Genomic DNA, 24517 nt, shown 5'->3' with positions numbered 1-24517 from the left:
CATCTGTCAGGAGTGATTTGATTGTGCTTTTCCACTCGGAGGGTAGAAGGGGGTTGCCACAGACTATGCCACAGCAACGCGTGGCCGGGTACAGCTAGTAGCTTTATAAACAAGCACCTTGGTATCCCTACGGATGCTCCAATCCTCAAACACCTTCTGCTTCATTCGGAAAAATGCTGCACTTGTTGTTACTATTGTTGTTATTGTTATTACGTGAGCATGCCATCCTTTGCTTAACCCACAGTAGCAACATGTCGGACTTTTCCCCATGATCAGAGGCGGCCCTAGGTAATTTTCAACGGTAAGCAAACAGTATTTTGGCAACGCCGCCCCCCCCACCAATCATTGATATATATTTTCTGTTTGTCGTGGGAGTTCTGTGTGCCATATTTGGTTCAATTCCATCCTTGGTGGAGTTCAGAATGCTCTTTGATTGTAAGTGAACTATACATCCCAGTAACTACACTTGCCGCACTTGCTCCCTTGCCTGGCCCACTTTGGGTCTGGAGGCGTGCCTGAAGACCCCGGCGCGTGCACCAAAAGTCACCTCTTCTCCTGACTTTCTCCTCAGCCATTGGGACCAAGAGAGAGAGAGAGAGGTGGAGATGCCCACCTTTCCTGAAGGTAGGCGCAAAAAAAAAAAAAAAAAAGGAGGGAGTGGAGGTGGGAGATACCTCCAGCCGGAGGGGCTCTCTCTCTCTCTCTCTCTCTCTCTCTTGGTCCCAATGGCTGAAGAGAAAGTCAGGAGAAGAGGCGACTTTTGGTGCGCACACTGGGGTCTTCAGACACGCCTCCGGACCCGAAGTGGGCCAGGCGTGGCAGCTCTGCCCCTTGGCCCACCTGTGGATTGGGGAGAGGAGAGGAGGTGGGTGGGGTGCCGGGGGATCGGGAAAGGGAGCCGGTCATGGGGAAGGGATCGAACACGGAGAATGATTGAGCGCCGGCTCTGCTCGCGCACCCGGTGGCCGGGTGGAGCAGGAACGAGAGGGGCGAGGCGAGGCTCAAGGGCCCGGCCCCTTTGGGAAGAGGATCACCTGGCAGCGAGGCAAGAAAGCCGAGGCTCCCCCCGGACTGCTCGGGCTGTTGTGAGCTGAGGGGGGGGCGCTCCTCAAGTGGCGGTCGAGGGGCATTTACAGAGGCGCCTCTGCACCCCTGGCAAAAAAAAAGTTTTCTGCGACCGCTTACTTCGCGTAATGGATGAGCCGCCCCTGCCCGTGATCATATTTGATAGATATCCACAGGGGAATGGCTTCAGAGATTTTCTGCCTTCTGAGCTGAAATAACTAGGCTGTCTCAGCACCTTGTGGTGAGTGGGTGGCTGGCACCATCTGCTCCTCTGGGCAGCAAGCGAGCTTGGGTTGGCCCTGCAACGCTGGCCCGGGATGCTATAAATAAAAACCCAGGGAGAGCTTTGGCCCTCAAAGCAACAGGGAGGGACGGTCGCCTCTGCTCACCCCCGTGACCAATTCCCAGGACCCAAAACGGACAAGTCCAGGCATGGGACCTGAGAGCGGCCGGCTGCCCGTGTCTGGTGAGTCACCCAGGGTTTCCCCTTCTCGGCTGGTTTTGGTGGCCCGCCAAGTCTGGAGGCCTTGAAAGGTGACCCTTTGCTCCCTTGGATTCCTTTTGTGGAGAACGGCTTGAGCAACAGAGGAAAAGGGAAAGGCTTTGGGAAGTGGACAGAGGGCAGGTCAAGACCTTTCTCTGCCGTGGGCAAGAGCACCATGTCCTGAAAGTTGCACCGTTCAGCAAGCCATTCCAAATCAGAGTAGTTTCGTCATTAAGAGATGGATCGCACGATGACACCAGGACCATACATTATTTGCCAATCCTACATACAATGTTTCTTACTTATTGCGGGACGGGGTGAGCTCCTGCTGTCAGCCCTACCTTCTGCTAATCTAAGCAGTTCAAAAACATTCCAATGCCTTTGTCTGTGTGTTTGTCTCACTGTATGTCACTGTATGTCACAGCAGTTCCAAAACATGCAAATGTGAGTAGATCAATAGGTACCGCTCCGGCGGGAAGGTAACAGCGCTCCATGCAGTCATGCCGGCCACATGACCTTGGAGGTGTCTACAGACAACGCTGGCTCTTTGGCTTAGAAATGGAGATGAGCACCACACCCCAGAGTCAGACATGACTGGACCTTTACTTTTACCTATGTCATTGTCTCACTGTATTTTTGAACCTACTGCGCCCCCGACGGCACAGCGGGTTAAACTGCTGAGCTGCTGAACTTGCTGACCTGAAGGCTGTCTGTTCAAATCTGGGGAGCAGGGTGAGCTCCTGCTGTTAGCCCTAGCTTCTGCCAATCTAGCAGTTCGAAAACAGGCAAATGTGAGTAGATCAATAGGTACTGCTCCGGTGGGAAGGTAACAGTGCTCCATGCAGTCATGCTGGCCACACAATCAGGATGAGTCAACAGACAACACAGGCTCCTCAGCTTGGAAACAGAGAAGAGCACCTCCCCAAAAGCCAGAGATGAGCACTGCCTCCAGAAGCCGGAAGTGAAAGGAGAAGCCTTTACCTTTGTCTATTTTTCTCACTGTATGTCATTGTAAAACAGAGAAGAGCACCTCCCCCAAAGCAAGAGATGAGTGCCACCTCCAGAAGCTGGAAATGAAAGGAGAAGCCTTTGCCTTTGCCTATTTTTCTCACTGTATGTCATTGTAAAACAAAGAAGAGCACCTCCCCCAAAGCAAGAGATGAGCACCTCCTCCAGAAGCCAGAAATGAAAGGAGAAGCCTTTGCCTTTGTCTATTTTTCTCACTGTATGTCATTGTAAAACAAAGAAGAGCACCTCCCCCAAAGCAAGAGATGAGCACCTCCTCCAGAAGCCAGAAATGAAAGGAGAAGCCTTTGCCTTTGTCTATTTTTCTCGCTGTATGTCATTGTAAAACAGAGAAGAGCACCTCCCCCAAAGCCAGAGATGAGCACCACCTCCAGAAGCCGGAAATGAAAGGAGAAGCCTTTGCCTTTGTCTATTTTTCTCGCTGTATGTCATTGTAAAACAGAGAAGAGCACCTCCCCAAAAGCCAGAGATGAGCACCGCCTCCAGAAGCCGGAAATGAAAGGAGAAGCCTTTGCCTTTGCCTATTTTTCTCACTCTATGCCATTGTAAAACAGAGAAGAGCACCTCCCCCAAAGCCAAAGATCAGCGTCTCCTCCAGAAGCCAGAAATGAAAGGAGAAGCCTTTGCCTATTTTTCTCACTGTATGCCATTGTAAAACAGAGAAGAGCACCTCCCCCAAAGCCAAAGATCAGCGTCTCCTCCAGAAGCCGGAAATGAAAGGAGAAGCCTTTGCCTTTGTCTATTTTTCTCGCTGTATGTCATTGTAAAACAAAGAAGAGCACCTCCCCCAAAGCAAGAGATGAGCACCTCCTCCAGAAGCCAGAAATGAAAGGAGAAGCCTTTGCCTTTGCCTGTTTTTCTCACTGTATGTCATTGTAAAACAGAAAAGAGCACCTCCCCCAAAGAGAGAGATGAGCGCCACCTCCAGAAGCTGGAAATGAAAGGAGAAGCCTTTGCCTATTTTTCTCACTGTATGTCATTGTAAAACAAAGAAGAGCACCTCCCCCAAAGCAAGAGATGAGCACCTCCTCCAGAAGCCGGAAATGAAAGGAGAAGCCTTTGCCTTTGTCTATTTATCTCACTGTATGTCATTGTAAAAAGGCATTGAATGTTGCCTGTATCTGTTCATATATATACTGTAATCCACTCTGAGTCCCTTCGGGGAGAAGGGCGGAATATAAATAAAGTATATTATTATTATTATTGTTAGTTGCAACTTCATTTCAATCTCCGTTGTCTCTACGTATGTTCAGCAACCTACCTGTATGCTTTAATCTGGACCCACTGGTTTGTGTTGACCAGGACGGTGGAGCGCAGGACGACAGGCTTGGAGCCGAGGTCGTAGGTCATCTGTACGCGGCCGTCCACAATGGCCAGGGCAATGTAGTCGGATCGGTCCAGAGCCTTCCCGCTCCAAAGGATGAGGCCTTGCGTGGCTTCCGTCTTGATGCTCAGCTCAAAGTGGTTCGACTGCAGGGCCTTCTCGCTGCACCAAGATGAGAACGGAGGGCATTAGCTTTTGGGATGGAGAGGGGACCCCATTTTGCACCCAACCCAGTGGTTTTGGGAGTTGAGGAGCATCCTTGACATTTGAGTGACTGTCATATAATCCCGTTGGAGGCAGATATGAAGGGCCACATAATCCCATTAGGACCGCGTTGGGAGTCAACTGCATTAAAATCACTACTGACCAAAAGCTCTTGAGTTCTGTCAAGTAAGAAATTTAGGTGGCTAATTTAACTAATTTTACGATGCCACAAAAATCTCCAGCAGTGTGCAAAAGAACGAGGAAGTACTCCATCCATGTCACAAGTGGACAGTGAAGCAACAGCTCCCCCGGTGGCCGGGATTCAAAGCATACCTTCATGAAGCTAGAATGTTAAATAGCCTCTGTGTGTGTGTCTATACGGTGGCCAGAACTCAGAACATACCCTCATGAAGCTAGAATGTTAAATAGCCTCTGTGTGTGTGTCTATATGTGTTGTGTGTCTATGGCATTGAATGTTTGCCATGTAAATGTGCATTGTGATCTGCCCTGAGTCCCCTGCGGGGCGAAAAAAGGAGAATATAAATACTGTAAATAAGTAATAAATTACTACTCTCCGATATTTGTGGGTATTTTGAGATATGATGTGTTTGTTTCAATCACCTTGAGCCATAAATGCAAGATAGGAAATTATTTATATTATTATTACCATTGTTATTGTTATTGTTCTAATATTCATAACACAAATCTACTCAGAATGAGGAGGAAGTGTTATGAGAAATCTGCTTTCCAACAGACTTGGTTCTCTCGCACACACGCTTCATACAACTTCTCCTCAATATTCATGAAACAGGATAAAGCTCTGAAAATGGCTACAAAAAAAGGCTTATTTTTGTTTGCCACAAAAATTATCCCTCAAAGAGGCACATCAACCCCCCCAAAAGTCCCATTTTCTGGCTCAGACTGTACGTCGAGGCATCATGTTTTCCCAGAGAAGGGAAGAAGACAGCTGTTTGGACAGGTTTATAGAAGGACATACTCCCCAAAGAAAAGTTTTCACAATTTTTTGCTGCCACAGAAATGTACATGTACCACACAAGATGACAACACATACACAATAACAATAACTGAAGGAAAAAATATTTTATCCCCCCCAAGAGACACAACAGAGTGATCCAACAGCTCTTTGCATAAAGTGATGGGCTCTCAATGATGGTTCTCTCAGTGAGAAAACCAGCTTGGAAAGTGCAGGACCTCAAGGGCATTGAGAGGAGTCAGAAGTAGCGACAGTAGATAAGGAATCAAGTGAAGAGCTGAGTGATAAGGAAGGTTCCTACGGGAACACAGCTGTAGCTATGGAGATGTATTTTTACCATTGTATTTTTATATATGGCATCTAATTGTTGCCGACTTGTACGCTGCCCTGGGCGGGATAAAAATGACGTAAATAAAATAAAAATAATAAATACAAAATAGAGCCGAAAATGACTGTGTTGTTCAGAGAGAGTATGTGGGAAAGTTGTGTAGGGAATTCACAGGAAAGAGAATGATTTCATGGGTGTCTATTAAACAACAAGTTGTTTACCTTAAGTTCAGTTCAGGCAACACTGCCTTAGAGTGTGAATCTAAGCCTGAGTTCTCTTGTTTCTGGTTCAAGTCAAGCTTTGATTTTGGATTTAATATAATCTGGAAGTTTTCTATGTTCTATGGAGATCAACAAATGCCTTCATTTACATGACCAGATAAACTCCAATCAAAAAATGAACTAGGAATGGCTAAGATGATGGAACGGTTGAGGATTTGAACAAGACACCCTATGTCCTATTCATGTACTCCTGTTCAAGGTTTACTAGTTGTATCTTCTTGATTGTGGACTAATCCTGTATCTGTGATTTCTGGCTGTTTCTGGACTTTGTCACCTCTGAAACTTTATGAGTCATTTGGATTATTGTTCAGAGAGATGACGTGGAAAAGTTGTGTAGGAAATTCATAGGAAAGGGAATGATTTCATGGGTGTCTATTAAACAACACGTTGTGTACCTTAAGTTCAGCTCAGGCAACACTGCTTTAGAGTGAGAAGCGAAGCCTGAGTTCTCTTGTTCCTGGTTCAAGTCAAGCTTTGTATAATTTAGTATAATCTGGCAGTTTTCTATGTCCCTATTCATGTACTCCTGTTCAAGTTTTACTAGTTGTATCTTCTTGATTATGGACTGATCCTGTATCTTTGATTTCTGGCTGTTTCTGGACTTTGTCACCTCTGAAACTTTATGAGTCATTTGGATTATTGTTCAGAGAGATTACATGGGAAACTTGTGTAGGAAATTCACAGGAAAGGGAATGATTTCATGGGTATCTATTAACCAACAAGTTGTGTACCTTAAGTTCAGTTCAGGCAACACTGCGTTAGAGTGAGAAGCGAAGCCTGAGTTCTCTTGTTCCTGGTTCAAGTCAAGCTTTGATTTTGGATTTAATATAACCAGGAAGTTTTCTATGTTTCTATTAATGTACTCCGGTTCAAATTTTACTAGTTGTATCTTCTTGATTGTGGACTGATCCTGTATCTGTGATTTCTGGCTGTTTCTGGACTTTGTCGCCTCTGAAACTTTACGAGCCATTTGGATTATTGTTATCACCTGTTGGATTATATATCTTCCTTTCTTATTCCTGATTTTTTATATTCTTTTTATTTGTTTTTACAGTAAACTGTTTGCTTATATTCCTGAACTCTTGTACGGTGCGGTGGTCATACGTGTTTCCAGGCCTGGAGTGCAACACATATAAACATCTAGACATTTGAATGAATCAATGAATATATTCCCAGCCATCTCCCGCTATACAGGAATCCAAGAAGAAACCTTTACTAAAGACCACGGGGTCTTACTGATTGATTGCTGACATAAAATAGCTTCTTGTTTTATCTGTTCTATGCACAGAACAAAAAAATATCCCTAATTGCATTTTGTCATTCGAGTGAGCATTGACAACTGACAGCTTCATTAAGGTATGTTAGACTGTTTAATTTTAATATTGTTACGTTTCTTTTGGTGCTCGTTACAGCAATCTATCTAATTGAAATCAAACTCCCAAATGTCACCGAGCCCTTCTGTCCTCTTGAAGATTACAACGTGATGTCAACTGACCAGTTTGGACAACAATAATGAATTAATACATGTGATCGCCCACAACGGCTCTGGCGGTCAGCCTGAGCCTTTGGTTTTCTACAGATGCGGATGGCTGCGCATCTTATTGAGCAATCCTATGGCAAGATCTGAGTTTGAGAAAATCTGTGCTGGTGAGGAGAACCCTTGAAGCACATGGAGAGGGATCCACAGCAAGTCTCTATTCCACAATAATTGGAAAACATGTTGCTACTAAGGGTTTGCAACATACTTTCCCTAAGTTTTGGAAAGGATCAGGGCTGTTTCTGTTGCAGCTAACACAATTAATCGATGGGACAATTGAGTGTATTGTTATCTCATGTACGAGGGATATTTTTTAAGTAAGGTCCATTTTGTTGTAGACACTAGTAGTTCGCGCACATACCGCAACGAGCGCGTGTGTCATGTACCGACATGCCTCGGGAACAACTGTGCTCTGTAGCTCACCTGTACGGTTCTGTTCTGTGCTTTAAAAATGTTTAAGACTCTCAACTCACCCTCCGCATGTGAGGTTTGCTCAGTGATACGGTTTTTGTCAGCAAGGAACCTGCCTGCTGCAGAAATCCATCGACAGATTTGTGAAGTGTACGGTGATACTGTAATGAGTGAGTGCATAACAGTATGCAAAGTGCGTAAGTGGGTACGACAATTCAAAGATGGCCATGACAACGTCCATGATGAGGACAGCTCCGGTCGCCCTTCTTGATATGATAGCCATGTATAAATATGTGAGAGGAAGCCACAGGGGGGAGGAGGGAGCAAGCTTGTTTTCTGCTTCCCTGGAGACTAGGATGCAATGGGAAAATGGCTTCAAACTACAAGAGAGGAGATTCCATCTGAACACGAGGAAGAACTTCCTGACTGTGAGAGCCGTTCAGCAGTGGAACTCTCTGCCCCGGAGTGTGGTGGAGGCTCCTTCTTTGGAGGCTTTGAAACAGAGGCTGGATGGCCATCTGTCAGGGGTGATTTGAATGCAATATTCCTGCTTCTTGGCAGAATGGGGTTGGACTGGATGGCCCATGAGGTCTCTTCCAACTCTAGGATTCTAGGATTCTATGAGTCCCCTCGGGAGATAGAGTGGAATATAAAAAAAAGTATATTTATTTATTTATTATTTATTCCAGGATATATTAAATCCAAAATCAAAGCTTGATTTGAACTAGGAACAAGAGAACTCAGGCCTAGCTTCGCTCTCTAACAGTGTTGCCTGAACTGACCTTAAGGTAAACAACTTGTTTAGTAAACACCCATGAAATCATTCCTTTCCCATGAATTTGCATCACAACTCAGAACCTGTAACATCAAGACCGTTACCAGTTCTGAGTTGTAAATTGGCACGTAACCTATAGAGACTTATATCATTAGACACATGCAGTTTCAGCGTCCTGTGATAATTAGAAGTGGGTCAGGGAAATCTTTAATTAATGCCCCTCGTAGAAAACTTTCTGAGGAGAGGCTGGATTACATGTTCTACATCATTTTTCAAGATTGTTGGTCATTAAAAAAAAAGGTTGCAATGAGATAGCCGTCATGCACAAGGACAAAGCGGAATGCGGGAAAGACGACAACAACAATGGAGGCAGTGGCATCAACAACATCTGGACACCAAAGAGACGCAAGTGCAAAGCCTTCTTGGGACTCACCTGATATCCAGAGGATAATCCAGTGCGTCAGGACTTAGAAGCAGGAAGAAAGGGGAGGCATGCAATAAGCATTCATGTGGCAAACAGTGAACTGATTGGCAGGGGAAAGTGCACTGTGCGCAATCCTTTCTGAACAAAGATCTGGTATCTCATCAATTAGAGGCGCAAAACCATCACGGGGCACCTCCTGACAACCCTCAATAGCAGAAGTAAGGAACAGAGCCCCTTCATTGTTCCCATTTCAATCCCAAGTAAGGAATTGTCCTTGAGTTTTGGAGTTGTAGTCCACAGTGCTCTCTGGATGTAGCTGAACTACAACTCCCAAACTCAAGGACACTGCCCACCAAACCCTTCCAGTATTTTCTGTTGGTCATGGGAGTTCTGTGTGCCAAGTCTGGTTCAATTCCATCGTTGGTGGAGTTCAGAGTGTTCTTTGATTGCAGATGAACTATACATCCCAGCAACTACAACTCCCAAATGACAATATTGAAAACACCCCTCAACCCCACCAGGATTCAAATTTGGCCGTATTGGGTATTTGTGCCAAATTTGTTCCAGTGAATGAAAATATGAGGGTTGAATGAAAAGTAACTTCGTAACTCCTCAACAGACAGCAGTACTGGTATGTGGCAAGTACTGGCTTGATCAGTAGGCTCTCCTCTACAGTTCCATTTTGGCAGGAAGCCTCCGCAGAAAAAGTAATGCCTCTACCTTTGTAACTCCTCAACAGATGGCAGTACAGGTATGCGTCAGGTACTGGCTTGTTCAGTAGACTCTCCTCTATAGTTCCATTTTGGCAGAAAGCCTTAGCAGAAAAAGTAATGCCTCCACCTTCGTAACTCCTCAACAGATGGCAGTACTGGTATGCGGCAGGTACTGGCTTGTTCAGAAGACTCTCCGCTACAGTTCCTTTTTGGCGGGAAGCCTTAGCATTAAACGGTTGTGTTGTTAAAGTGAAAATTAATGCCTCCACCTTCGTAACTCCTCAACAGATGGCAGTACTGGTATGCGGCAGGTACTGGCTTATTCAGTAGACTCTCCTCTACAGTTCCATTTTGGCAGAAAGCCTTAGCAGAAAAAGTAATGCCTCCACCTTCGTAACTCCTCAACAGATGGCAGTACTGGTATGCGGCAGGTACTGGCTTGTTCAGTAGATTCTCCTCTACAGTTCCATTTTGACGGGAAGCCTTAGCATCAAACGGTTGTGTTGTTAAAGTGTGAAGTATGGAACCCTGCACAGATGGTCGGTCAATGTGTTTTAAGCAATGTGCAGTCATTAAATTCGAAGGTGGAGGCATTACTTTTCCTGCTAAGGCTTCCCACCAAAATGGAACTGTAGAGGAGAGTCTACTGAACAAGCCAGTACCTGCCGCATACCAGTACTGCCAACTGTTGAGGAGTTACGAAGGTGGAGGCATTATTTTTTCTGGTAAGGCTTCCTGCTAAAATGGAACTGTAGAGGAGAGTCTACTGAACAAGCCAGTACCTGTCGCATACCATCTGTTGAGGAGTTACGAAGGTAGAGGCATTACTTTTTCTGCTAAGGCTTCCTGCCAAAATGGAACGGTAGAGGAGAGTCTACTGAACAAGCCAGTCCCTGCCGCATACCAGTACTGCCATCTGTTGAGGCTTTACAAAGGTGGAGGCATTGCTTTTTCTGCTAAGGCTTCCTGCCAAAATGGAACTGTAGAGGAGAGTCTATGGAACAAGCCAGTCTGTTGAAGCGTTATGAAGGTGGAAGCATTACTTTTCATTCAACCCTCGTACTATCCTGCCTATCAGATAGACATGACGATTCATAACAGTAGCAAAATGACAGTTATGAAGTAGCAACTAAAATACTTTTATGGTTGGGGGGTCACAACACGAGGGACTATATTAAGGGGTCACGGCATTAGGAAGGTTGAGAAGCGCTGGAATATATGATCGAAAGGGTGGCCAAAGTCTGCTAAGTGAAGGTGCGGATGCTTGTTTGAGGACCACGCGTCCTGTCCCCAAAGAAAGCCCACTTTCTGTGTTTATTTCCAATTAACGGAACAGTGACATGGAGGAGAGGGTGGTTAGTGGGGAGAGGTGTTGACAAGTGGGGTGTGTGGAAAGGAAGCACGTCTACTTACGCTGGAATCTCATTGGTCAGTTGGCTTGAAAACAAAGAAACAGAGACATTCAGGACAAACAAAGGGAGGGAAGGAGAAAGAGAAGCAAGAGAGAGAGAGAGGTGGACATTGAAAGACAACACAAAAGAGAAACAACACACAAAATACTCCAAATAGGACTATGGAAAACAAGGAGTGGGGTACGAAGCTGCCGAAGCAGTGCCAATAAATCCCAGAATCCCCCAAGAAAATACAGGAAAAGACAGGTTTCGGTGACATAGCTAAGGAGCCAGGATTGAAATCATGAGACAAGAAAATACACACAAGGTAGTCAGACATGATGGTTGAGAGAAGGGATTGGCAAAAGTATTTTTTTTTTAGCCATTGGGCATAGTGGTTTGGGGATTCTGGGAATTGAGGTATATTTCCTAAGCTCTAGTGTAGTATCTGTTGGGAAACTAACAATCTTACATGCACATTGAAATGTTTCCCCTATCTATTAGGTATGGTTAGGTTTCATCAGAATCTTCGTAATTCAGATTAAATTCGGAAAGATCGATTTGCTTTTTGAAGCAATTTTGAAGTTTTTAAGGAAACTGGAAGTCCCTTCACCCTCCCGAAGCTTTGTCCAACATTTCTGTTACGAAGCAGTAAGTGAGTCGAAAATGATCCAGCTTTTCCCTGCTTCTGGGCTGGAGCCTGGGCTGAGTTTAGAAACAAACTGGGTGTATTTCCTGCCTTTGCTTTCCCCTCGCTAATCGGCTGGAGCCTGGGCTGAGTTTAGAAACAAACTGGGTGTATTTCCTGCCTTTGCTTTCCCCTCGCTAATCGGCTGGAGCCTGGGCTGAGTTTAGAAACAAACTGGGTGTATTTCCTGCCTTTGCTTTCCCCTCGCTATTCGGCTGGAGCCTGGGCTGAGTTTAGAAACAAACTGGGTGTATTTCCTGCCTTTGCTTTCCCCTCGCTATTCGGCTGGAGCCTGGGCTGAGTTTAGAAACAAACTGGGTGTATTTCCTGCCTTTGCTTTCCCCTCGCTATTCGGCTGGAGCCTGGGCTGAGTTTAGAAACAAACTGGGTGTATTTCCTGCCTTTGCTTTCCCCTCGCTATTCGGCTGGAGCCTGGGCTGAGTTTAGAAACAAACTGGGTGTATTTCCTGCCTTTGCTTTCCCCTCGCTATTCGGCTGGAGCCTGGGCTGAGTTTAGAAACAAACTGGGTGTATTTCCTGCCTTTGCTTTCCCCTCGCTATTCGGCTGGAGCCTGGGCTGAGTTTAGAAACAAACTGGGTGTATTGCCTGCCTTTGCTTTCCCCTCGCTATTCGGCTGGAGCCTGGGCTGAGTTTAGAAACAAACTGGATGTATTTCCTGCCTTTGCTTTCCCCTCGCTATTCGGCTGGAGCCTGGGCTGAGTTTAGAAACAAACTGGGTGTATTTCCTGCCTTTGCTTTCCCCTCGCTAATCGGCTGGAGCCTGGGCTGAGTTTAAAAACAAACTGGATGTATTTCCTGCCTTTGCTTTCCCCTCGCTAATCGGCTGGAGTCTGGGCTGAGTTTAGAAACAAACTGGATGTATTTCCTGCCTTTGCTTTCCCCTCGCTACTGGGCTGGAGCCTGGGAAGAGTTTAAAAACAAACTGGATGTATTTCCTGCCTTTGCTTTCCCCTCGCTATTCGGCTGGAGTCTGGGCTGAGTTTAGAAACAAACTGGGTGTATTTCCTGCCTTTGCTTTCCCCTCGCTAATCGGCTGGAGCCTGGGCTGAGTTTAAAAACAAACTGGATGTATTTCCTGCCTTTGCTTTCCCCTCGCTACTGGGCTGGAGCCTGGGAAGAGTTTAAAAACAAACTGGATGTATTTCCTGCCTTTGCTTTCCCCTCGCTATTCGGCTGGAGTCTGGGCTGAGTTTAGAAACAAACTGGGTGTATTTCCTGCCTTTGCTTTCCCCTCGCTAATCGGCTGGAGCCTGGGCTGAGTTTAAAAACAAACTGGATGTATTTCCTGCCTTTGCTTTCCCCTCGCTAATCGGCTGGAGCCTGGGCAGAGTTTAAAAACAAACTGGATGTATTTCCTGCCTTTCCTTTCCCCTCTCTACTGGGCTGGAGCCTGGGCTGAGTTTAAAAACAAACTGGATGTATTTCCTGCCTTTCCTTTCCCCTCTCTACTGGGCTGGAGCCTGGGCAGAGTTTAAAAACAAACTGGATGTATTTCCTGCCTTTCCTTTCCCCTCTCTACTGGGCTGGAGCCTGGGCTGAGTTTAGAAACAAACTGGATGTATTTCCTGCCTTTCCTTTCCCCTCTCTACTGGGCTGGAGCCTGGGCTGAGTTTAAAAACAAACTGGATGTATTTCCTGCCTTTGCTTTCCCCTCGCTACTGGGCTGGAGCCTGGGCAGAGTTTAAAAAGAAACTGGATGTATTTCCTGCCTTTGCTCCCCCCCCCCTTTTCTGGAGTAAAACAGCTACTTTCAACGTAAAGACCACCCAATATAACAGGAAATAACACTTTCAAACCATTAAGGAAGGATTCTGAGGTCTTGGAAGTTTCAAAAAGTTTTGAACAATTTTACTGTAAAAATCGGAATTGACTTCCGAATCGAACAACCAGTGCCTCCTACATCCGAAACGAGTTTTGAACCATTTTCTTCTTGGATCAAAGAAGCCTACTATCTATCTGTTGGGAAACTAACAATCTTGCATGCACGTTGAAATGGTTCTCTTGTCTATCTGTTGGGAAACTAACAATCTTTGACTTTCAATACCTCACTTTCTACAATGCTAAAAGTCTGATGACTAAAGGGCGATTGCAAAGGGCTGGAGGAGATTTTTTTGCAGGGTAGCCATTTCTCCCCTTCTTAATGTTCTAGGGAGCAGAATGTGCAAAGAAAGATGTTTTCTTCCCTCTGGATTGAAGCTTGACCATCAAACTTGTCCTTACCCGCCTCCCCTAGCCCAGGGGAGATGCATTTACCTCTTGGTCACAGCATTATGGTATTCGATGTATGTCCTGCCATTGAAGGCAATGGCCTCGGAGTCTCCCGCTGCCTTCTCAATGATGACTAGAGGGGTAGAAACAAAAAAAAAATCGGCTCACTCTCACTCTTCAGAAGGGTGAGAAATGGATCATAGGTTGTATTTCCCAGGATAACAAGTATATTTGGTTACAAGTCTTATTACAGCAGAAGTTTTTGATGGCACTGTATTGACAACTACAACTACTACTTCGTAAAATTTCTCACATCCCGACAGGAGGCCTCTTAGTTGAGATTTTGTCTCCACCCCAACCCAATTGGTCCCATCACTGTTTATTCATATCATATCTGCCCACCAACTGCTACCTTCCACTGTCAGAAAGGACAGAGAGTTTCATCTATGCTGACGATCACGCCATCACCGCCCAAGCAGAGAGCTTTGAAATAGTTGAACAGAAGCTCTCCGAAGCTTTAGGTGCTCTTGCTGCCTATTACAGGGAAAACCAGCTTACACCGTCAATGTTTAACATTTACATAAATGATCAGCCACTGCTAGAAGGAAAGGAGAGTTTAATCTATGCTGACGATCATGCCATCACCGCTCAAGCACAGAGCTTTGAAATAGTTGAACAGAAGCTCTCCAAAGTTTTAGGTGCTCTTACTGCCTATTACAGGGAAAACCAGCTTACATCATCAATATTTAACATTTACACAAATGATCAGCTACTGCTAGAAGAGAAAGAGAGTTTAATCTATGCTGACGATCGTGCCATCACCACTCAAGCACAGAGCTTTGAAATAGTTGAACAGAAGCTCTCCAAAGCTTTAGGTGCTCTTACTGCCTATTACAGAGAAAACCAGCTTACACCGTCAATGTTTAACATTTACACAAATGATCAGCCACTGCCAGAAGGGAAAGAGAGTTTAATCTATGCTGACGATCATGCCATCACCGCCCAAGCAGGGAGATTTGAAATAGTTGAACAGAAGCTCTCAGAAACTTTAGTTGTTCTTGCTGCCTATTACAGGAAAAAATCAGCTGATTCCTAATCCATCTAAAACACAAACCAGCTTATTCCTAATCCATCCAAAATGCAGAAGTGGCCAGCTTCTGGTCAAAGGAAACTTAGTAGAATGCCAAGTTTTTACCTTTGTGTGTGTGTGTATATATCCATATTCATATACATACACACACACACACAATTATAACTGTATTCTCAGTTTGCTTCTGACACAATAAATAAAAATAACCAACTTGCCACAATCCGTTCTGCATTCTAGACAACCACAATCTCACCTTTCTCGCAGTGAGCCCCAAAGAAGCCCCTCTGACAGGCACATTCGTAACTCTCCATGCGAGGATTGCACATCCCTCCGTTCTGGCAAGGGCTGGGCTTCTGGGTGCATGGGTGGGAGCGGAAAGTGGAGATCTCGATGGCGCTGCGAATGTTCTCCTCCTTGAGAACTGGGATGCCTTTGATGGAAATCTGGTCAGTTGGGGAGTGAGAAGAGAAGAAGAAGCAAGAATGAAAGAGGAGTAAACAAACAGCAGGGGAACTCCCAACACAAAGTGAAGAATCTCCCAGGTGTAACCCTTAGAATTAGAGAGTTAGAGGAGGCCTAGTAAGTCACCCTGTAGTTCAGTGTGAGCAAGAGTCTGCAGTCCAGCTTCTTTCTGAAGATCACCAGTCAAGACAAATGGTGTCCAAGGCTTGGCTGACGACAGGAGCAGAAGCTTGGCTGACGACAGGAGCTCATCCTGACCCAGGCTTGAACTGCCAAACTTTCAATCAGCAAATTTTCTACACAGTGGGTTAAGCCATGCCATCAGTCAACAAAAAAATAACAAAGCCAGCAGACCTGATGGGATCCCCGCCAGTCAGGACAAATGGTGTCCAAGGCTGGATGAGCAGAAGCTTGGCTGATGATGGGAGCTCACCCTGACCCGAGTTTGAACTGCCAAGCTTTCAATCAGCAATTTTTCTACACAGTGGGTTAAGCCATGCCATCAGTCAACAAAAAAATAACAAAGCCAGCGGACCTGATGGGATCCCCGCCAGTCAGGACAAATGGTGTCCAAGGCTGGATGAGCAGAAGCTTGGCTGATGATGGGAGCTCACCCTGACCCAAGTTTGAACTGCCAAGCTTTCAATCAGCAATTTTTCTACACAGTGGGTTAAGCCATGCCATCAGTCAACAAAAAAATAACAAAGCCAGCGGACCTGATGGGATCCCCGCCAGTCAGGACAAATGGTGTCCAAGGCTGGATGAGCAGAAGCTTGGCTGATGATGGGAGCTCACCCTGACCCGAGTTTGAACTGCCAAGCTTTCAATCAGCAATTTTTCTACACAGTGGGTTAAGCCATGCCATCAGTCAACAAAAAAATAACAAAGCCAGCGGACCTGATGGGATCCCCACTGAAATCTTAGCACAGTGGGTTAAACCGCCAGCTGTAGAAAATCTTGCCGATCAAAAGGTTGCCAATTCAAGCCTGGGTCGGGATGAAGTCCCACCATCAGCCAAGCTTCTGCTCACTTACCAGATCAAAGAAAGCAATGTGAGTAAATAGGTACCATTTTAAGCGGGGAGGTAATAAAAGGTCCCCATAAGGATATGCCGGTGATTCGATCGGAATGATGTCTATGGACAACAAAGCTCCTTGGCATGGAAGATAGAGTGACAGCACCTTCCTATGGCCAGAGTCAAGCACAGCCTTCAGATGCCGGAGATAAAAAAAAAGATAGTAAAGCCTATACCTCTGTTTGTGTATTGTCTGTCCTTGCTAATTGTATAACAGCATTGAATGTTTGCTGTATATGTGTTCTGTAATCTGTCCTGAGTCCCCTTGAGGAGATAGCAGAATATAAATAAAGCATATTTATTTATTATTTATTTATTTATTTATTTATTTAATCCCCGGATATTGTTGAATTTCAATTCCCCAAATGGCCAATGGTGCGGTTTCAGAACCATAAATGAAGACCTCTAACTAATACAACTACTGTTGTAAGTCAGCTTGTTCAGGCTGTGATTGTGTCTGATGTTCATGATGGGAATGGGGATGATGTTCCTGACGGTGGGCCTGGGTCTGTTGGGGATGGGGATGATGGTTAGCCTGGGCCTGAGTTAAGCTCAGATGAGAGGCCCGAACTGTCTCAGGAAGATTCACAAGGTCACATTCCTGGGAGAGGCCCTTCACAGTCTTTCTCAGAGGAACTGTCTAAAGATGATTTGTTAGGTCCAGATGTTTATAAGAATCAAGTTAATGAGAGTGTAGATAGAAAGTGAGGCTTTTGTAAACAGAGTGCTCAGGCACAAAGAAGATCAGTTTGTTTACAAGAAAAGAGAGATAAGCGACCCTTATCTGAGTGTAAGGTAGGTAATGTTTTCCTTTCAGTTTTGGGATCTGGAAAATCTTTATTTTGATTCATGCGTGATAGTTGCCTCAGTTGGGTCAATGCTCGAACTTCATGATGATCTTGGTTTCAAGTGTTCTTAGTTTCATGTATCAAGTTTTTGTCAAGCTCTCGATTCATGGGAGAGAGTTGCCTCAGTTGGGTCAATGTTAGAATTTCATGACGGTCTTGCTTTCAAGTGTTCTTAGTTTTATGTACCAAGTTTTTGTCAAACTCTCGATTCATGGGAGAGAGTTGCCTCAGTTGGGTAAATGTTAGAATTTCATGACGGCCTTGCTTTCAAATGTTCTTAGTTTTATGTACCAAGTTTTTGTCAAGCTCTCGATTCATGGGAGAGAGTTGCCTCAGTTGGGTCAATGTTAGAATTTCATGACGGTCTTGCTTTCAAGTGTTCTTAGTTTTATGTACCAAGTTTTTGTCAAACTCTCGATTCATGGGAGACAGTTGCCTCAGTTGGGTTAATGTTAGAATTTCATGACGGTCTTGCTTTCAAGTGTTCTTAGTTTTATGTACCAAGTTTTTGTCAAGCTCTCGATTCATGGGAGAGAGTTGCCTCAGTTGGGTCAATGTTAGAATTTCATGACGGTCTTGCTTTCAAGTGTTCTTAGTTTTATGTACCAAGTTTTTGTCAAACTCTCGATTCATGGGAGAGAGTTCCCTCAGTTGGGTCAATGTTAGAATTTCATGACGGTCTTGCTTTCAAGTGTTCTTAGTTTTATGTACCAAGTTTTTGTCAAACTCTCGATTCATGGGAGAGAGTTGCCTCAGTTGGGTCAATGTTAGAATTTCATGACGGTCTTGCTTTCGAGTGTTCTTAGTTTTATGTACCAAGTTTTTGTCAAGCTCTCGATTCATAGGAGAGAGTTGCCTCAGTTGGGTCAACGTTAGAATTTCACGATGGTCTTGCTTTCAAGTGTTCTTAGTTTCATGTACCAAGTTTTTGCCAAGCTTCTGATTTGTGTATTGTTTCATGCTGCCTTGTTTCATGGGTTCTCATGCCTCATTTCATGGATTTTTGTATCTTGTTTTGCCTTGAAGCTCATGGATTATCCTTTGTTTTGGAACTTTACCATTTTTGCTAATTTTACATATATTCTTCAATAAACTGCTTGCTGATTTTACCAAGCTGGTGTGGTGTTTAAGGTCAGACGGGTTCCTGCTCTAGTGTATGACGACTACACTTTAGGAAAGGTCCAGCACACTGCAGTCTCCTCTTACCTTCTGGATGGCTCCATCGAAGCTGGTGGACATTGCTGCAGCACGAGCCAGTTTGCTGAAGTCGGGTGCTCCTCCAACATAGAGGGGCTCCTTCAAGTTGAGAGAGGTGTGAGGCAGCTAGATCAGTGGGGAGAGGAAGAAGAAAACACAATGAGTAACAACAAGACTCAGGACGGAAGCCAAATGCCTGCCTATCTGGACGGCAAACTGATGTGCCCTCCAAAAAAGGAAGGGGATAAGGAAGGCTGTTAGGAATTGTGGGCGTTGAAGTCCAAAACAACTCGCGGGCTGAAGTTGGCCCATGTCTGATCTACCCTCTGATGCCTTTGGCATAGATATTAGAGGTGAGCACAGTATTTGTTCCATTTGTTTCATTCGGGTATTCGTTTCGTAGCATCCATTCCGATGGCACGAGACAAAAGAATGAAACAAAAGGAGAAACGAAAGAGAATGTTGCACCGTTACAGTTTCTTTGTTTAGTTTTCAGGTCATGTGGCTTTCCTCAAAACACCAAGGGAGATTTTCTATATGTGTCAGAGGAGGTATTTGGGCCAATCAGAGCCCAAGAAAACAGTGACATCACCAAGCTAAAGGTCTCTTCTGCATAACCAGAGGAGAACCTCTCAGAATTGGTGGTATCTTAAGCCCTGCCTTCAAGGTCGAGTCTCCCCAGCATATCCAGAAGAAAACCTCGGAATCAGTGGTATCTTAAGCTCTGCCTTTAAGCTCGGCTCTCCTCTGCATATCCAGAGGACAACCTCTCAGAATCAGTGGTATTTTAAGCCCTGCCTTTAAGCTCGAGTCTCTTATGCATATCCAGAGGACAACCTCTCAAAATAAGTGGTATCTTAAGCCATGCCTTTAATCACACGTGTCCTCCGCATATCCAAAGGACAACCTCTCAAATAAGTGGTATCTTAAGCCATGCCTTTAATCACACGTGTCCTCCGCATATCCAAAGGACAACCTCTCAAATAAGTGGTATCTTAAGCCATGCCTTTAATCTCACGTGTCCTCCGCATATCCAAAGGACAACCTCTCAGAATCAGTGGAATCTTAAGCCCTGCCTTTCAGCTCGGGTCTCCTCCACATGTCCAGACGAAAACCTCTCAGAATCAGTGGTATCTTAAGCTCTGCCTTTCAGCTCGGGTTTCCTCCGCATGTCCAGAGGAAAACCTCTCAGAATGAGTGGTATCTTAAGCCTTGACTTTAAGCTCAGGCTTCTTCCACATATCCAGAGGACAACCTCTCGGAATCAGTGGTATTTTAAGCCCTTCCTTTCAGCTCGGGTTTCCTCCGCATATCCAGAGGACAACCTCTTAGAATCAGTGGTATCTTAAGCCTTGCCTTTCAGCTTGAGTTTCCTCCACGTGTCCAGAGGACAACCTCTCAGAATAAGTGGTATCTTAAGCGCTGCCTTTCAGCTTGGGTCTCCTCCGCATATCCAGAGGACAACCTCTTAGAATCAGTGGTATCGTAAACCCTGCCTTTCAGCTTGAGTTTCCTCTGCGTGTCCAGAGGACAACCTCTCAGAATAAGTGGTATCTTAAGCCCTGCCTTCAGCTTGGGTCTCCTCCGCATATCCAGAGGACAACCTCTCAGAATCAGTGGTATCTTAAGCCCTGCCTTTTAGCTCGGGTCTCCTCTGCATGTCCAGAGGACAACCTCTCAGAATCAGTGGTATCTTAAGCCCTACCTTTAAACTCAGGTCTCCTCCGCATGTCCAGAGGACAACCTCTCAGAATCAGTGGTATCTTAAGCCCTGGCTTTCAGGTTCGGTCTCCTCGGCATATCCAGAGGTCAACCTCTCAAAATCAGTTGTATCTTAAGCCCTGCCTTTCAGCTCGGGTCTCTTCTGCATATCCAGAGGACCTCTCAGAATCAGTGGTATCTTAAGCCCTACCTTTAAACTCAGGTCCCCTCCGCATGTCCAGAGGACAACCTCTCAGAATCAGTGGTATCTTAAGCCCTGGCTTTCAGCTTCGGTCTCCTCGGCATATCCAGAGGTCAACCTCTCAAAATCAGTTGTATCTTAAGCCCTGCCTTTCAGCTCGGGTCTCTTCTGCATATCCAGAGGACCTCTCAGAATCAGTGGTATCTTAAGCCCTACCTTTAAACTCAGGTCCCCTCCGCATGTCCAGAGGACAACCTCTCAGAATCAGTGGTATCTTAAGCCCTGGCTTTCAGCTTCGGTCTCCTCGGCATATCCAGAGGTCAACCTCTCTAAAATCAGTTGTATCTTAAGCCCTGCCTTTCAGCTCGGGTCTCTTCTGCATATCCAGAGGACCTCTCAGAATCAGGGGTATCTTAAGCCCTACCTTTTAGCTCAGATCTCCTCCGCATATCCAGAGGTCAACCTCTCGGAATCAGTGGCATCTTAAGCCCTGCCTTTCAGCTCAGATCTCCTCTGCATATCCAGAGGACAACCTCTCAAAATTGGTGGTATCCTAAGCCCTGCTTTTAAGCTTGGGTCTCCTCTGCACATCCAGAGGACAATCTCTCGGAATCAGTGGTATCTCAAGCCCTGCCTTTCAGCTTGGATCTCCTCCACATATTCAGAGGACAACTTTTCATAATAAGTGGTATCTTATGCCCTGCCTTTCAGCTCGGATCTCCTCCGCATATCCAGAGGAAAACCTCTCAGAATCAGTGGTATCTTAAGCCCTGCCTTCAAGCTCGGATCTCCTCTGCATATCCAGAAGAAAACCTCTCAGAATCAGTGGTATCTTAATCCCTTCCTTTGTTCATATCCAGAGGACAACCTCTCAGAATCAGTGGTATCTTAAGCCTTGCCTTTAACGTTGTGTCTCCTCAACATATCGAGAGGACAACCTTTCAAAATCAGTGGTATCTTAAGCCCTTCCTTTCAACTCAGATCTCCTCCAGAGGAAGACCTCTCAGAATCAGTGGTATCTTAAGTTTTTATAGTCTGAAAATTTGTGTTCATTCGGACGAAAGAACTAAACAGCTCATTCGGAAAAATCCCCGTTTTTGGAAGCAGCGCTCGAAAACGAAAACAGGGCCATACGAATGAAAGAAACCGAAACGGATACCGATTCTATACAAATGCCCAAGTCTAGTAGATATGCCTGATCTAAGATGACTGTTTTGAGCCCAACTTCCCAAGCTGGGAGCCTGTGCCAGAGATACCCCGTGGCTGCTCTGTATCAAGAAGGGGAGCTTTGAAAGCAAAGAAGCTTGGAAGAGGAGATAAAAGGAGCGTCGTGAGCAGATGAGGCACAGATTGTTCGCTGGGTTCTTTCTGTCACTTGTGTCCCATGCCAGCCCTTGCCTCAGTGACGCACTTCTTCCACGGGCAACACACTTTGCAGGAGGCTGCAATTGGGGATACAACCACACATCCTTGTGGAGTGCCATTCAGCTTTTGCTTAGATATCTCCAGTGAAAGAGAGTGCGCTGTTTTACAAAGGATTCAACTTTGGTGCCAAGTGCTCCTTACTCAAGTTTAGAAAAGTTACTTTGTAGGACATTCTGGAAAATAATAGTCCAGAAATGTAACTATACTGTTCCAGGCCTAACAACCAGGACACCAAGATTATTATTATTATTATTATTATTATTATTATTATTTGTAATGGAATGCCTCAGAGCCAAATCAGCTGGCCTTCTGAAGTGTCATGTGGAAATATGTAAGTATGTATATGTGGCTGGGGTGTCTACATACAGGGACAATTTCATCCTAGATTTTCTGTTTTTCCTCGACCACAGGCATCCCAGTGTTTCTGACTCTCTCCATTGGTGGCATCATGAACATGTCCAAGAGCCTTCCCAATGTCCTCCACAAGCACCACACTGCCCACCACCCATGCGAAGGCTTTCATGCAGGGACAATTTCATCCTAGATTTTCTGTTTTTCCTCGACCACAGGCATCCCAGTGTTTCTGACTCTCTCCATTGGTGGCACCATGAACACGCCCAAGAGCCTTCCCAATGTCCTCCACAAGCACCACACTGCCCACCACCCATGCGAAGGCTTTCATGCAGGGACAATTTCATCCTAGATTTTCTGTTTTTCCTCCACCACAGGCATCCCAGTGTTTCTGACTCTCTCCATTGGTGGCACCATGAACACGCCCAAGAGCCTTCCCAATGTCCTCCACAAGCACCACACTGCCCACCACCCATGCGAAGGCTTTCATGCAGGGACAATTTCATCCTAGATTTTCTGTTTTTCCTCGACCACAGGCATCCCAGTGTTTCTGACTCTCTCCATTGGTGGCACCATGAACACGCCCAAGAGCCTTCCCAATGTCCTCCACAAGCACCACACTGCCCACCACCCATGCGAAGGCTTTCATGCAGGGACAATTTCATCCTAGATTTTCTGTTTTTCCTCCACCACAGGCATCCCAGTGTTTCTGACTCTCTCCATTGGTGGCATCAGGAACACGCCCAAGAGCCCTGCCAATGTCCTCCACAAGCACAACACTGCCCACCACCCAAGCGAAGGCTTTCATACAGGGACAATTTCATCTTAGATTTTCTGTTTTTTCCTCCACCATAGGCATCCCAGTGTTTCTGACTCTCTCCATTAGTGGCACCATGAACATGTCCAAGAGCCCTGGCAATGTCCTCCATAAACACCATACTGCCCACCACCCAAACGATGGCTTTCATACAGGGACAATTTCATCCTGGATTTTCTGTTTTTCCTCCACCACAGGCATCCCAGTGTTTCTGACTCTCTCCATTTGTGGCATCATGAACATGCCCAAGAGCTCTGCCAATGTCCTCCACAAGCACATTACTGTCCACCATGGCCAGCAAAAATTACTGGAGGAAATTCACTTTGATTTGAGGGAGTTGTAGTTCACCTCCATCCAGGGAGCTCTGAACCAAACTTGACACACATACATTATATGCCAAAATTTGATTACTGGGAGGGGGGGGGGGATGTTGGAGGGAACTGACGTTCCTTTCTGGGAGTTGTAGTTCACCCACAACCACAGAAACTGTGACCTCCACCAACAATGGACCTGGACTGAACTTGGCACACAGAACCTCCGTGACTAACTCACCCTACTGGAGGGGTTGGAGGGGACTGACTCACCATAGTGGGAGAAAGGTCTCACTCTGTGAGAAGGCCTCACAGTGTGAGGTACACCTCTGTCTGAGAGAGCACTCTGTGAGAAGAAGCCTCTCTGCGAGAGAACACCTCAGTGGGAGAATAACCTTTAGTGGTGAGGTATGGCTCAGTCTGAGAGAGCTCTCAGTGTGAGAAGAAGGCTCTCTGTGCGAGAGAACGTCTCAGTGGGAGAATAGCCCTTAGTGGTGATGTATGCCTCTGTCTGAGAGAGCTCTCAGTGTGAGAGGAAGCCTCTCTGTGCAAGAGAACGCCTCAGTGGGAGATTAACCCTTAGTGGTGATGTATGCCTCTGTCTGGGAGAGCTCTTAGTGTGAGAAGGCTCTCTGTGTGATAGAACGCCTCAGTAGGAGGATAGCCCTTAATGGTGAGGTATGGCTCTGTCTGAGAGAGCGCTCAGTGTGAGAAGAAGCCTCTCTGTGTGAGAGAAAGCCTCAGTGGGAGAATAGCCCTTAGTGGTGAGGTATGCCTCTGTCTGAGAGAACTCTCAGTGTGAGAAGAAGCCTCTCTGTGTAAGTGAACGCCTCAGTGAGAGAATAACCCTTAGTGATGAGGTATGGCTCTATCTGAGAGAGCTCTCAGTGTGAGAAGAAGGCTCTCTGTGTGAGAGAATGCCTCAGTGGGAGAATAGCCCTTACTGGTGAGGTACACCTCTGTCTGAGAGAGTCAGCGTAAGAAGCCTCTCTGTGTGAGAGAACACCTCAGTGGGAGAATAACCCTTAGTGGTGAGGTATGCCTCTTTCTGAGAGAGCCCTCAGTGTGAGAAGAAACCTCTCTGTGTGAGAGTTTATCCTATAGCCAGAGAGCACAGATGATGCATCTAGAGGAAACTTGCCCAACATAACAAACTTTAAGTA

At 45.7% G+C, this 24517-nt stretch overlaps 1 protein-coding gene across 9 annotated transcripts in view; it reads right to left on the bottom strand.

Moving 5' to 3' along the window:
• Positions 1–24517, bottom strand: part of AGRN (agrin) — a 363672-nt gene that overhangs the window by 7393 nt on the left and 331762 nt on the right. For 4 of the 9 annotated variants that reach the window (XM_067472994.1, XM_067472995.1, XM_067472997.1 and 1 more), the window contains 6 exons: positions 18557–18673; positions 15219–15408; positions 13921–14008; positions 10980–11003; positions 8863–8895; positions 3837–4061 (listed from right to left, as the gene is read on the bottom strand). In XM_067472994.1, coding sequence (XP_067329095.1) covers positions 3837–4061; positions 8863–8895; positions 10980–11003; positions 13921–14008; positions 15219–15408; positions 18557–18673 — 677 coding nt within the window. The remainder of the gene's footprint in view (positions 1–3836; positions 4062–8862; positions 8896–10979; positions 11004–13920; positions 14009–15218; positions 15409–18556; positions 18674–24517) is intronic. The other 5 variants (XM_067472999.1, XM_067473000.1, XM_067473002.1 and 2 more) reach the window with 2 other exon arrangements.

Source organism: Anolis sagrei, chromosome 13 (genome assembly GCF_037176765.1).
Source record: "Anolis sagrei isolate rAnoSag1 chromosome 13, rAnoSag1.mat, whole genome shotgun sequence".
In the NCBI taxonomy this organism is placed as follows: domain Eukaryota; kingdom Metazoa; phylum Chordata; class Lepidosauria; order Squamata; family Dactyloidae; genus Anolis; species Anolis sagrei.
The sequence above is the reverse complement of the archived record's forward strand: the minus strand, read 5'-3'. Positions and strand labels throughout refer to the sequence as shown.